The sequence below is a fragment of the Acinonyx jubatus genome, chromosome B4 (genome assembly GCF_027475565.1).
Source record: "Acinonyx jubatus isolate Ajub_Pintada_27869175 chromosome B4, VMU_Ajub_asm_v1.0, whole genome shotgun sequence".
NCBI classification, from domain to species: Eukaryota; Metazoa; Chordata; class Mammalia; order Carnivora; family Felidae; genus Acinonyx; species Acinonyx jubatus.
The window spans coordinates 23,755,714-23,770,295 of NC_069387.1; the positions used below are offsets into that span (position 1 = coordinate 23,755,714).

General features: G+C 36.5%; 1 protein-coding gene across 6 annotated transcripts in view; it reads left to right on the top strand.

Annotated features, from left to right (window-relative positions):
• Positions 1-14,582, top strand: part of MYO3A (myosin IIIA) — a 239,162-nt gene that overhangs the window by 163,383 nt on the left and 61,197 nt on the right. For 4 of the 6 annotated variants that reach the window (XM_027073673.2, XM_027073674.2, XM_053225410.1 and 1 more), the window contains exons 20-22: positions 7,862-8,015; positions 9,561-9,649; positions 10,482-10,611. In XM_027073673.2, coding sequence (XP_026929474.1) covers positions 7,862-8,015; positions 9,561-9,649; positions 10,482-10,611 — 373 coding nt within the window. Of the gene's footprint in view, positions 1-6,357; positions 6,448-7,861; positions 8,016-9,560; positions 9,650-10,481; positions 10,612-14,582 lie in introns of all 6 variants that reach the window. The other 2 variants (XM_053225411.1, XR_008299958.1) reach the window with 2 other exon arrangements.

Genomic DNA, 14,582 nt, shown 5'->3' on the forward strand with positions numbered 1-14,582 from the left:
TTCTTAGAAACATACAATCTACCAAGACTGAATCATAAAGAAATAGAAAATATCACCAAGCCAATTACTGGTAAAGAGATTGAATCAGTAATCAAAAATCTCCTAACAAAGAAAAGTCCAGGACCGTATGGCTTCATTGGTGAATTCTACCAAATGCTTAAGAATACCAATTTTCCTCAAACTCTTTCACAAAAGTAAAAGAGGTGGGAACTTCAACCTTATTTTATGAGGCAACCATTACCCTGATACCAAAACCAGGCAAGGACACTACAAGAAAATTACAGACCAATATCCCTGATGAACAATAGATGCAAAAATCTTCAACAACATATTAGCAAACCAAATCTGACAATACATTAAAACTGTCATACACCATAATCAAGTGGGGTTTATTCCAGGGATACAAAGATGTTTCAACATACACAAATCATTAATATGATACACCGAATTAACAAAATGAGGCAGAAAAGAGCTTTTGACAAAATTTAACATCCATTCATGGTGATAAGAAGTCTCAACAGGGGCACCTGGGTGGTTTAGTCAGTTATGCATCTGACTTCAGCTCAGGTCAGGATCTCATGGATTGTGGGTTTGAGCCCCATGTCGGGCTCTGTGCTGACAGCTCCAAGCCTGGAGCCTGCTTGAGATTCTGTCTCCCTCTCTCTCTGCCCCTCCCCTGCTCATGCTCTGTCTCTCTGTGTCTCCCCAAAATAAATACACATTAAAAAAGAATTTAAAAAGTCTCAACAAAGTGGGTAGAGAGGGAATGTACCTCAGCAGAATAAAGGCCACATTGGACAAACTCACGGCTAATATACTGAAAAGTGAAAAGCTGAGAGATTTTCCTGTATGATTAGGAATAAGACAAGGATGCCTCCTCTAACCACTTTTTTCAACAATATGTTGGAAATTCTTGCCAGAGCAATTAGGCAAACAAAAGAAATAAAAGGCATTCAAATGGGAAAGGAAGTAAAATCGTTTCTGTTTGCAGATGACATGAAATTTTATGTAGAAAACCCTAAAGACTACATCAAAAAATTGTTAGAACTAACAAATTCAGTAAAGCTGCAGAATACAAAACAGTATCGAAAAGTCAGCTCTATTTCTATACACTAACAACGATCTATCAGAAAGAAATGAATATGACAGTCCTTTAGCATCAAAAAGAATAAAATACTTAGGAATAAATTTAAGGAGGTGCAAGGTCTGTATACTGTGAACTATAATACATTTAGGAAAGAAATTGTAGAGGGCACAAATAAATGGAAGAATTAATTTTGTTAAAATGCCCAAAGCAATTTATAGGTACAGTACAGTCCCTAACAAAATTCTCATAACATTTTTCACAGAAATAGAGCAAATAATCCTCAAATTTGTATAGAACCACAAAAGACCTCAAAAAACCAAAGCAATCTTAAGAAAGAACAAAGTTGGAGATAACCACGCATCCTGATTTCAAACTATATTACAAGGCATAGTACTCAAAACAGTGTGGTATTGGCATAAAAACAGACACATAAATCAATGGAACAACATAGAAAGCCCAGAAATGAACCCAAGCATAGATGGTCAGTTGACTTTTGACAAGGGTCCCAGGAATTCACAATGGGGAAAGGATTGTCTCTTTAATAAACCGTGCTGGGAAAATTGGGAAGGCACATACAAAAGAATGAAGCTAGACTCCAATCTCACACCGTACACAAAAATCAACTCAAAATGGATTAAAGACTTGAACACAAGACCTGAAACTGTAAAACTCCTAGATGAAAACATACGGGATAACTCCTTGGTATCATTCTTGGCCATAAGTTTTTGGATTTGACACTGAAAGCAAAGACAGCAAAAACAAGAAATAAACAAGTGAGAGTACGTCAAACAAAAAGCTTCTGCTCAGCAAAGGAAACCATCAACAAAATGAAAAGACAACCTATGGAATGGAAGAAAATATTTGCCAATCATATATTTGATAAAATATATATAGGACTCCTACAACTCAAGAGCAAAAAAAAAAATCTGATTAAAACATGGGCAGAGGATCTGAGTAAACATTTTTCCCAAGAAGATGCACAAGTAGCTAACAGATACATGAAGAGGAGAATGCAAATCCAAACCACAATGAGATATCACCTCACACCTGTTAGAATGGCTATCATCAAAAAAGAGATAATAAGTGTTGGCAAAGATGTGGAAAAAAGGGAATTCTTGCATTACTGGTGGGAATAGAAGTCAGTGTAACTACTACAGAAAACAGTATGGAGGCTTCCCCCAAAATTAAAAATTGAATTGCCATATGATCTAGCTATCCAACTTGTGGGTATATATCCAAAGGAAATTAAAACAAGATCTCTAAGAGATGTCTGCACTCCCATTTCATTGCAGCATTACTGATAATAGTCAAGATATGGAAACAATCCAAGTGTCTGTCAAAAGATGAATGCATATAGAGTATTACACACACACACATACACACACACACACACACACACACACACGACCCCATGGAATATTATTTAGCCATGAGAAAGAAAGAAAACCTGTTAATTATGACAACATAGATGGAAACATAAGGGTATTATGCTAAGTGAAAATTGGAGACTAGAATGGTGGTTACCAGTGTCTGGGAGTTGGGGGAAATGGGGAGATGTTGGTCAAAGAGTACAGTTCCAGTTTGAAGATGAGTAAGTTATAGGGACCTAATATACAATATGTTGATTAGTCAATAAAACTGTGCCATAATCTTGACAGTTCCTAAGAGAATAGATCTTAAATGTTCTCACCACAAAAAAGCAATGGTAGTTATGTGATGAGGTGTCAGCTGATTCCATGATGATACTCATTTTGTAATATGTAAGTATATCAAGTCAATACATCATACACCTTGAACTTATACCATGTTATATGTCCATTACATCTCGGTAATGCTGGGAGAAGAAAAAGAAGATAATTTCCCCAGGAAAGTCACTTAGAAGCCAGCTTCAGGATTGAATTCCGTTTTTAATTTTGTGAAGATTTTGTTTTTAAGTAATCTCTACACCCAAAGTGGGGCTCAAGCTTAAGAGTCACATGCTGTATCAATTGAGCCAGCCAACCACCCCCAGGAATAAATTCCTAAGGAAGATAGAGATAGCACATGACCAGGAGGACATGTAAAAACAAATGAGAAAGAGACAAAGAAACAAAAGTCAACCTAACATGAAGGATGTTTTTAGTGAAGTCCCTGAGCTTTTCCTCTAACTCTGATCTCTACCTCCACAAATCTTTGCCCACATCACAAAAGCCGACAGTGGTGTGATGGTATTTCTGTGCCCAAGAAGAAGTTAAATTATGTTTATTATTATGTCTCAGAATAATGACACAATAGCTGGCAGGCATTGTGTAATATGGGCTAAGCATAGATCTACCATATTTCCCCCCAAAAGTATCCTCTTAAGTAGTTTAAGATCTAATCAAATAAATGCGAATACAACAATACATGGTCATTTTCACCTATCAAAAATATCAGAAAAAAATTTTAATGAGAATATGCAGTGCTGGTGAGGATACAGCAAGATAGGAACGTGTATGCAGGGCTGATTAGAAAGCACATTGCAGCAAGCTTAGAAAAAATCAATCTAGAAATACACATATGGAGCCTGTAAAATACTCACACTAGTTGATCAGCTAATCTGTCCTAAAGATAAAATCCAAAATCCAGAAAAGCTTGGTGCACAAGGATATACATCAGAACACTATTTAAAATAGATAAAAGGGGGCACCTGGGTGACTCAGATGGTGGTGCTTGCGATTCTTGATCATGAGTTCAAGCCCCACGTTGGTTATAGAGACTACTTTAAAAATGAAAATAAATAAAATAAGTAATCCAAAATGTCCCAAATAAGAGAACTGAATAGAAAACTACAGGATACAATGTCATGTAGCCATTCAAATAATGGTCATGAAAATCCATTAATTACATGTTCTCCATTCCATTTTGTCAAAGGAAATAAAGTTAAAATCAAATAAATAGTATGTTTTTTGTTATTAAAAATATCATACATAGGAAAAGATTCTACTAAATGGTAAGATAGTATTTAGAGCAGATGAATTTGTGTGTGAATTTTGAGGTCATTAAGACTCCATTAAGGTGTTTCCATATTTAAATTTTATAATTTTTTTAATGTTTATTTATTTTTGAGAGACATAGAGCACAAGCGGGGGAGGAGCAGAGAGAGAGGGAGACAGAACCTGAAACGGGCTCTAGGCTCTGAGCTGTCAGCACAGAGCCCAACATGCAGCTTCAACTCACAAGCCACGAGATCATGACCTGAGCTGGAGTTGGGCGCTTAACCAACAGGCCACCCAGGCGCTTCTCCATATTTTAACTTTTATATGAGCACATTTGTAATCAGAAGCTAAGGATTACCCATGCACACATGATTTATTATTTTCACCCCAATCCTCCTCTACCTAGCAAATAGCCTTTCAAAACAACTTTTAATAGAAGGAACCCAGAAAACTCATTATATTCATTTGTTGGAGCTGCCATAAAATATCACAGAGTGGGGACCTTCAACAATAGAAATTTATTTCCTCACAGTTCTGGAGGCTAGAAGTCTAAGATGAAAGCAGGGACAGGTTTGGTCTCTCCTGAGGCCTGTCTCCTGGACTTGAAGATGGCTGTCTTCTCCCTGTGACCTCACATGGCCTTGACTGTGTGCAGTCTCCTCCCAGGGGTCTTTTCCTCTTCATAGAAGAACACCAGTCCTATGGGATTTGGGCCTTGCCCTTACGACCTCCTTTAACTTTAATCACCTCCTTAATATCCCTATCTCCAAATGCAGTCACATTGGATATTAGGGCTTTAGCATATAAATTTGGGGATTGGGGGACACAGTTTACTCCTTAACATACGGTCATCTATTTAACATGGCTGCTTTCCCTAGATACAGAGGTGAATAATACAGAGGTGAGTAAAAGTGTCTTCTTGGAGGTCCCATTCTAATGAGACAGGGAGAATAATAAACAAGTAAAAATTCTAGAAATACTTTGAAAGAATTTAAAACATGGCGGCAAGGATAGAGCGTGACCAGCTGAGGAAGGGAGGGTTGCTAAATTAGTCTGGGCAATGGGGGAAGGACTCTCAGAGGAGGTGAGACCTGAACGATTAGAGTCCAGCCTCTCTTGCGTGGCAATCTATGATGAGGTCTATGCTAAGATTCCTACCTACCTTAGAAGCCACAGGGAAGCTTGTAGCCTCTAAGTCTATGGCAGCCCCTCTTCCATGCTACTCTGTGAGACTGAGAACTCCACTTAGGCATGGAGAATCTCTCCTGTGGTGACACTTTAGCCCTGTGTATTTAAGCATGTTGTCTAGGCCAAAGCTATGCGGAGGGGGGCACCTTCCATGGGCTTTCTTGCCACTGTGACCTTTTCATAGCTCACATTAAAAACTCAATGAAAAACAAGCAAGAACTTGACTCAGGCATGAGGCTTCCTAACATCCAAGTCTTCTGATTTCCCTCACCTCCTTGATTTATATTTAAATAATTATTCATCTGTCCTTCTCAAAAAGGAACTTGGGCCATTTGAACAGAGTGGAGATTATATCTGCTAAACAGTTTATTGCAGTTAAGAACTACTCATCTTCTGCTTTGAATGTATTTGTAACACACAGGGCATAGCAGAGGACTTTCTGAAGAGTTACGTGAGCTTTGTTTCTCCACTTAGACTTAAAAACAACTAAGTATTTGGGGGTCGTAACTGCTATAAAAATATATATTCTATTGTTTTAGATGTGATCATTTTGCTAAAATGCTTCATAAATCCTGAGTAATAGCATGTTTTTTCCACTGACTTGCCTGGAGTCCATAATGCTAACATGTATCTTCAAGGGGAGCCCATTGTTTTCCAAGTTACTCATCTCTGCTGTGTATGACCTGCCAGGAAAGAATTCCCTGGATTTTGACACAGGCAAATAGAAATGACAAATGCATTGATTTAGATATTAACCTTATGTGCTTTCTATACAAAACACACAAAACCTCTTTTGAACTTTGCAGTTGCCATTTAAGCTATAATATGCTGTCAGCCTAATGTGTCTACTGGTAAAGTAATTCTGGGTCTGTGTATTGCTCCCAAGGTTACCTTCAAATGAAAAAGCTGTGAAACTTTTAGACATTGTTTCCATTTTTATGTACTGGATTAACTAAATGACTTTCCGGTGATCTACCTTTTAGGCCAATGGGCACTGCCCAATTGTTACGTATTAGATTTTGTCTTACTTAAAAGTATACATTTATTTTTCTGGGTGACACCCTTGAAATGAGATTTCAATTTCATAAGGCTCCAAAATACTGATTAAAGGTTTTGACTTATCAGATGACCCACCTGCCATTGACGGAATTAAATTCCTCCATGAAGTTGCCGGAAATAAATTCTCTTTCTCTCAACTCCTTATGGTACTACATTGTACATATCACTTATCTATTATATGCTACCTTGAATTTTGAATATTTACTAACTCTATCACTCAAGTTATATTTTAAATCCACTGAGGACAGGGAGTTTGTGGTAAACAGCTCTTTATCACCCATCACTGTGCCTTCTTATAAGATGTTTAATGAAAATATTTCATGAATTAACGAGTATATTAAAATAATAATGAAAATGTCCTGTCACTCTAATTTGTGAATGGTGCAGAGTATTCTGCCTGAGTCGGGAGTTATTTGATACACTTCCCAGTGATAGTTGCTTTATCACCTGAGAACTGGTGAGTGCCAAGCAGGTGAGCGTCTCTCTGTGTCGTTATGCACAGGTCATGCCTGTCCTCTTACAGACTGTGGCACTGGGGTAGAGGCACAGTGTGAGGGCAAAGTCATAGAAATGGAGCGACAGCATAATTCTTCATGTCCCTTTTGCAGAATAGATCATCAGCAACCATGTTGTACTGGCACTGTGATCCTACAGTAATCGTTATTCATTGTTTTTATTTTATGCATCTTATAGTATACTCAACAGCAACTGGTTATTAATGTACCAGATATTTTTACTTTGTTAGATAGAGGTTGTTACCTCCATTTAGTAAATGAGACAGTGGGAGCTCATAGAGTAAAAAACAAACAAACAAAATCCAAAGGATTATATGGCTAGTTAAGAGACAGAGCCCAGATATGAACCCAGGTGTTCTTGGTTCTCAATCCTTTGATTCCTGTGAGTCACAGATGTCCACCCTACTAACAATGTAAATGGCATCATGACTGAGAAGTAAATGTTCTTGAGAGATCCATTCCAGAAGCTAGATAAAAGGCTTCAATAAGAGGCAGTATAACTCTAAGATATACCTAATTAATACTCTATAAATTCTGTAGCATACCTTTTTTTTTTAATGTTTATTTATAATTGAGAGACAGAGAGAGACAGAGCATGAGGAGGGGAGGGGCAGAGACAGGGAGACACAGAATCTGAAGCAGGTTCCAGGCTCTGAGCTGTCAGTGCAGAGCCCGACGCAGGGCTCGAACTCACAAACCGAGAGATCATGACCTGAGCCGAAGTCGGACGCTTAACTGACTGAGCTACCCAGGCGCCCCTAGAGCATACCTTTATTACTGCTCATTAACAACATATTTTTTTGCATTTTGAAAGCTTAAGATGTCTATAATTCTGGTATAGAGACTAGAAACTATTATTATTACCCCAAATCAGCACTGCCTTTAATGAACTTTGGGGAAAGAAAAATAAAATGATACCCTCACTTTAAGGGCAATGTCATAGGAAGCAATTTATTATATTATGTGTAAAATAGAGTTTTGGGTAATTACTATCAAGCTACATATCATTCATAAATGTTTAGTGAATTGTTTCTATGAATCCTGTCCTGTTATAGAATGAATACCTAAATGAGGATGTTAATGCCAGAGTTATTGAATATGAAGATAACCGGCCCCTCCTAGATATGTTTCTGCAGAAGCCGATGGGTCTACTGTCCCTACTTGATGAAGAAAGTAGATTTCCCAAGGCCACTGACCAGACTCTTATAGGTGAGTTTTAAATCCAGCATGTCTGCATAGTTTTGTGCTGTAGTCCTATAATGCTCTCAGTGACTTAAAAAGAATGTTGTTTCATTATCTGGGAGAAAATAGCTATTACAAAGCCTGCATGTATCACTTTAAAGAAGAGGCTTTGGATCTAATATCTGGACCAGTGAATGTTTATAATAGGGTGAAATATTTAATGAATTAAACAAGTTTGGATATTGGACTTCTCCATACATTATGGTAGAGCCCCAATTACAGGATATGGTATTAGAAATAACCTTAGAAATTATCCACCCCCCCCCCAAAAAAAATTATCCAGCCCCTAATTAGAAATTAGAGGGCAGGGCAAAGGGCCAGCTGTAGAATTTGAAAAGAGACAGCTAATGGGAAGGAAATAAATTTGTCTGCGATGTTCTGGTCACTTGTCTAATACAGTGAAATAGACTCAAACACCTTAATAATCTCTAAATTACAGTACATTAATAAATATTCATAATAATCCTGGGTCTTCAAAGAAAGCATAAACATATTCATTTTTTCTGTTTGAGAAGGCACAGATAGGTATCCTATATTTAAAAAGATGATCAACTAAAATGGTTAAAAGTAAAAATGTCTTACTCCTGAGATTAAAAAAAAAAAAAAACCCTTAGCTTGTTCAGGTGAAAAATAATTTTTTTAATGTGGAAATACCATATTCCCTGTTGGTAGGAGATATTGATTATGTATAATAAATATTTGCAGAAAATTTGGATTCACATTTCTCTCATTTACTTTGGGTGATAGACTCTGTTTCTTATGATTAAGTCTGTGATGTCACTTCCTGCTGACTCATTGATTGGTTAATTCTCTCCTCTAATTGGACCATGCTAGTGAAAAAGAAAATAACCCCAGAGTTGTGGGAAAAATTGTTTCATAGCAATTACTTGATTTTGAGGTTACAATGTCCTTTCTAGGACGTGGAGCACAAAGTTCTCTGAAGGTGGCAAAATTGTTAAAGGGATGTAACTTCCTTTATGATCCTACATTTTTCCTATGTAATGAATAATAACTTAGAGCTCCCCTGATAGAAAGGAGAGCCAGAATGCCAGATTCCTAAGCTTATCACTTCACATCAAACTGGGTTTCACAAACCTCTTTGATCAGTTAATCTCAGGCAGTTTCCTTCCTCTCTACCCATGGTTCACAAAATGTGGTCCCCAGACCAAGAACATCAGTATCATCTGGGAACTTGGTATAAATGTGACTTCTTGGATTCCCTCCACTCTCAGACCTACTAAGTCAGAAGCTTTGTGTTTTAATAGGCCCTCCAGGGAATTCCAATGCTTACTAAGGTTTAAGAACTGCTCTAAATCTTAATGGAGTGGTTAAATTCATGACCTTGAGTTTTGCTCCACCATTTATATCCCAAATCTGGGTTTATCAACTATGTAAAATTGTTTTTTCCACTGCACACTGTCCATTTTATGGTGAAAGAGATGATTCTGTCAATAAGTATTTTTGAGGATCTCCTACATGGCTTGATATTGGGGCTCAACTTTTTTTCTACAGAAAAATTTGAAGGTAACCTGAAATCACAGTACTTCTGGAGGCCCAAAAGAATGGAACTTAGTTTTGGAATTCACCATTATGCGGGAAAGGTAAGAACTTTGAAGAATTAGGACTGAGTTTCTCTTAGCCTTTCATCAAATAATAGTGGTGAACATGAAAATTATGGCCCAAAATATTTACACATGGTTATAATAAGATAGCCATTTGTTTCTGCCCCAGTCTGGCCCTGACTCTGTTCTCCAACCTCCTACAATCTGTGTGATCCACTGCCAGCTACTCCCACTCCAGGGCATCTACCCCTAGCATGTATCCTGCAAAGGTTAAAAAAAAAATCCTTCTCCTAGTTTGACAAACACATTGTTGTAGTTTTTCTAGAGGAATTTGTATTAAGAAACTAAGGGAAAACAAGAAAGAAAAGAAAGAGACAAGCTTCAAAGCACCATGTTTCTAATCCTAAAATCTGGCTTTGGGTGACATTGGCTGCCAACGGGAACCTACTTTTTCCTTCTTTTAATGATAGCTGACACCCTTTTCTATAAACTGCCTTTTTCAAACTTGAGGTGGGTCTCTGTCCACTGCAGCCTTTGTCTCTCCTCCCTCCCAACAGGAGAAAGTGCCAAATTTCCAACATAATAAACAAGAGGAATCAGACCTCTTTTATCATTCCAACCCAAATAAAATCAGCAAGACGCAAATTTTTCTCTGACAAAATATAGTGTAAACCTGGAGAAGGTTGCTTTTCCAACCAACTTGTAACGGACTACCATTATAAATCTTTGTATATCTGTTGCTCAGCACAGAGGAAATTCTCAGTAAATACCAATTGATGATTCTGCTGCTACTGCTGCTGCTGATGATAGTGATGATGACAATGAGGATGATGTTGGTTGTGATACTGATGACAACATACTTTATCAACAGGTCCTCTATAATGCAAGTGGGTTCTTAGCTAAAAATAGAGACACTCTTCCAACAGATATTGTGCTGCTTTTGAGATCATCCGAAAACAGCGTAATTCGGCAACTGGTCAGTCACCCTCTGACAAAAACAGGTAAGCTAAGGCAGTTTCCTTTAAAAAATTTTTTTAATGTTTATTATTTTTGAGAGAGAGACAGAGAGACAGAGACCAAGCAGAGAAGGGGCAGAGAGAGAGGGAGGCACAGAATCAGAGGCAGGCTCCAGGCTCTGAGCTGTCAGCACAGAGCCTGATGCGGGGCTCGAACTCACAGACCGCGAGATCATGACCTGAGCCGTAGACGGCCGCTTAACCGACTGAGCCACCCAGGTGTCCCAAGGCAGTTTCCTTTAACTGAGAAGCTTCCTCAGGCCCAATCAAGTAGTTTCTGACTGTGATTTTCATGAGTATAATCCTCCATTGTTTATGTTGGTTTATTTTCAGCTCACTAAATACACATTTATTAATATCTCCTGTCCAAATTGTCTGAAGAACATGTAAAAATGAATGTAAACAAACTAGGTTTGCATTAAAGCAAAGTATTTGAAGCACTAGCCAGAAAATATGATGGTATTTTAGCTACTCACTAGAAGAATATGCTGATTTCTGAAGAGTTCAAAATCACCTCTGTTTCAGGACTGGGTGGCTTCTGGGTGGTATTTTAAGACTGTACAGGTTTAGTGAGATTTGCCTTATTGATTAAAAACTTACATCCATAGACATGCTTGCATTTGCTTTTAAGTAGGTAAAAATGTGGTTTGGGTTGGTTTTTATTTATCAGATTTTGTTTTATTATTTTGCATTTCTTTTTATGGCTTTATTGAGGTATAACTGACATACAATAAATAGCATATGTTTAGGCAGTAAAACAAGATGAGGTTTTGACATATATAAACACCTGTAAAACCAAAAGCGTATTCATCATCCCCGATCATTTTTCCTTGTGACTCTGTAATCCTTCCTACTACTCCTCCTGACCCCTGTCCAGTTGTTCTAGCACCATTTGTTGAAAGGGTTCTTCGTCCCCCCATTAAATTGCTTGGACAGCCTGTTGAAAAGCAATTGACTATATATGTATAGATCTATTTCTGGACTTTCTGTTATGTCGCACTGATACTACACTTCTTGATTACTGTAGCTTTATAAAAAATAATTGAAATCAGGTGGTATAAGCTACCCAACTTTGTTCTTTTTCACAGTTGTCGAGGCAATTATAATTCCTTTGCTTTTCCGTATAAATTTTAGAATAAGCTTGTCAGTTTCTACCCCAAATCCTGGTGAGATGTACCTGGAGCTATAAATTAATTTTAGTCTAATTCGTATCTTCACAATATTGAGGATTGGGGTTAGGAATTCAACATATTAATTTTGGAGGGACACAATTCAGCCCATAACAACAGCCATATTGGATCATCCTACAGAAATCTTTGGGTTACAGTGATCTTTAGAAAGTCTTCCAATCAGGGAGCACAATATAGCTCTCCATTTATTTAAGTCTTCTTTAATTTCTCTCTGTAATACTTTGTAGATTTCAGTGTGTGTGAGTCTTGCATATCTTTTGTCAGATTATCTGCTAGTATATCAGATTTCATGCTATTATAAATGGTAACTTATTTCAAATTCTGTTTGTTGCTAGTATAGAGAAATCCAGTTGATTTTTCTGCATTGATCTTTTGCCCTACAATGTTGCTAGATTCATTTATTAGAGTAGCTTTTTTTGGTAAATTTTATATAGAATGATCTATATAGGTCATCTATGTAGATGATCATGTCATCTGTGAAAAAAGTTTGCCCTTTCTTCTGCATGTCTTCATCTTGCCTCGCTGCCCTGGGTAGATTCACCAATGCAATATTGAATATAAGTGGTAAGAGTAAACATTCCAGCCTTATTCCTGATCTCAGAGGGAGATCTCAGTTTTTCCCCAGTAACTATGATGTTAGCTGTAGGTCTTTCATAGATGTCCTTTATCAGTAGGAGGAAGTTCTTTCCATTCCTAGTTTTCTGAATATTTATCAAGTATGCATCTTTGAATTTTGTCAGATGCTTTTTCTGTATCTATTGAGATGATCATTCGTTTGTTTATTTTTTAATTTATAAATATGGTGAGTTACATTGATTGATTTTTGAATGTTATGCCAACTTTTTATTCCTGGGAAAAACCTGACATGGTCATGATACATTGGACGTTTATGTATGGCTAGATTCAATTTGCTAACATTTTGTTAAGAATTTTTGCATCTATGTCCATGAGGGATATTGGGCTATTGTTTTCTTGTAATTTTTTTTCTAATTTTGGGATCAGAGTAATACTGGCCTCATAGAATGGGTTAGAAGTATTGCTTCCTCTTCAATTTTCAGGAAGAGTATTATTTATTTCTAAATTCCTTTGTGGAACTCATCAGTGAAGCAAGCCATCTGGGCCTGAAGAGTTTCTGTGAGAAGGTTTTTAACTACAAATTCAATCAATTTGTTAACAGATATAAGGATATTTAAGTTATCTAATTTTTTAAATGAGCTTTATAGTAGGTTGTGTCTTTTAAGAAATTTATTTCATCTAGGTAGTCATATTTATTGACATAAAGTTGATTATAATGTTCCCTTATTATTCTTTAGTATCTATAGATGTTGAAGTTTTATCAGCACTCTCATTCCCAATATGGATCTTTTGTGTTGTCTTTCACTTTATTCTTGATAGATTTTCTAGATATTTATCAATTTTATTGATCTTCTCAAAGAACTAGCAAACAGTATATAGTGTCATTGATTTTCTCCCTTGGCTTTGCTTTCTATTTTGTTGATGTCTCTTTCTTTTTCTTTCTTTCTTTCTTTCTTTCTTTCTTTCTTGCTTGCTTGCTTTCTTGCTTTTTTTCTTTCTGGCTTTTGTCATTTTTGTTTCCTTTCCTCTGTTTATTTTGGGTTTTATTTTGTCTTCTTTTTCAAATTTCTAAGGTGAGAACTTAGGTAATTGATTTAAGAAAACATTTCTTCTTTTCTAATATAAGTACTTACATCGATTATTTGTAAGTATTATATTTAAATTCTAAAAATATTGGTATTTTCCATATCTTTGTGTTGTAGCCTTTTAATTTAATTCCATAGTGCTCAGAACGCATTATTTGTATGATTTAATCCATTTAAATTTAATGAGATATGTTTTATGGCCCAGAAGATGGTATACCTTGCTTTACATTCCATTTATACTTGAAAATAATGTGTAGTCCACTGTGTTGGATGGAGAGTTATATAAATGTCAGTTAGGTCAGCTTGGTTGATAGTATTGGTCAATGCTCAAATCTTCTGTATCCCTACTGGTTGTCTCTCTTCTGGTTCTACCAGTTCTTGAAAGAGGAGTTTTGAAATATCTGATTGCAATTGTCAATTTATCTATTTTTTCTTTCATTCCTATCAGGTTTTGTTTCATGTATTTTTCAGATCTTTTATTGGACATATAAACATTTAGAATTATTATATCTTCTTGATCAATGGACCCCTTTATTTATTATTAAATGTCCCTTTTTATCCTTGGTAATATTCTTTGCTCTGAAATCTACTTTGCCTGATATTAATATGGAGACTCCAGCTTTCTTATGACTAGTGGTTGAATGGTATATATTTTTTTATACTTTCAACCTCAACTTAGTTTTGTGTTTATATTTAAACTTTTTTTTTTTTTTAGACAGCATGTAGTTGGACCTTCCTTTTTTAAATGCCTACAATCTCTGCCTTTTAATTGAGGTGATCATACCATTTATATTTAGTGTGATTATTGATACGGTTGGGTTTGACTCCACCATTTGCTGTTTGTCTTCTATTGTTACATCTGTTATTTTCCATATTCTTCACCTGGATTCCCCCTCTTGCATTACAGCATAAAACCTCGTAGACAGAAAGCTGGAGTAATCATAGGGCTCACCTCATTTGTTTCCCCTTGCTGAGGGATCAATGTCCTGGACTGCTTCATGCACAGTATTTAAACACTGTTATACATTGACAAACATGATATGAGTCTTTTTATATAAGCTACTTAGAGCAGTCAAAATCATAGAGACAGCAGAATGGTGGTTGC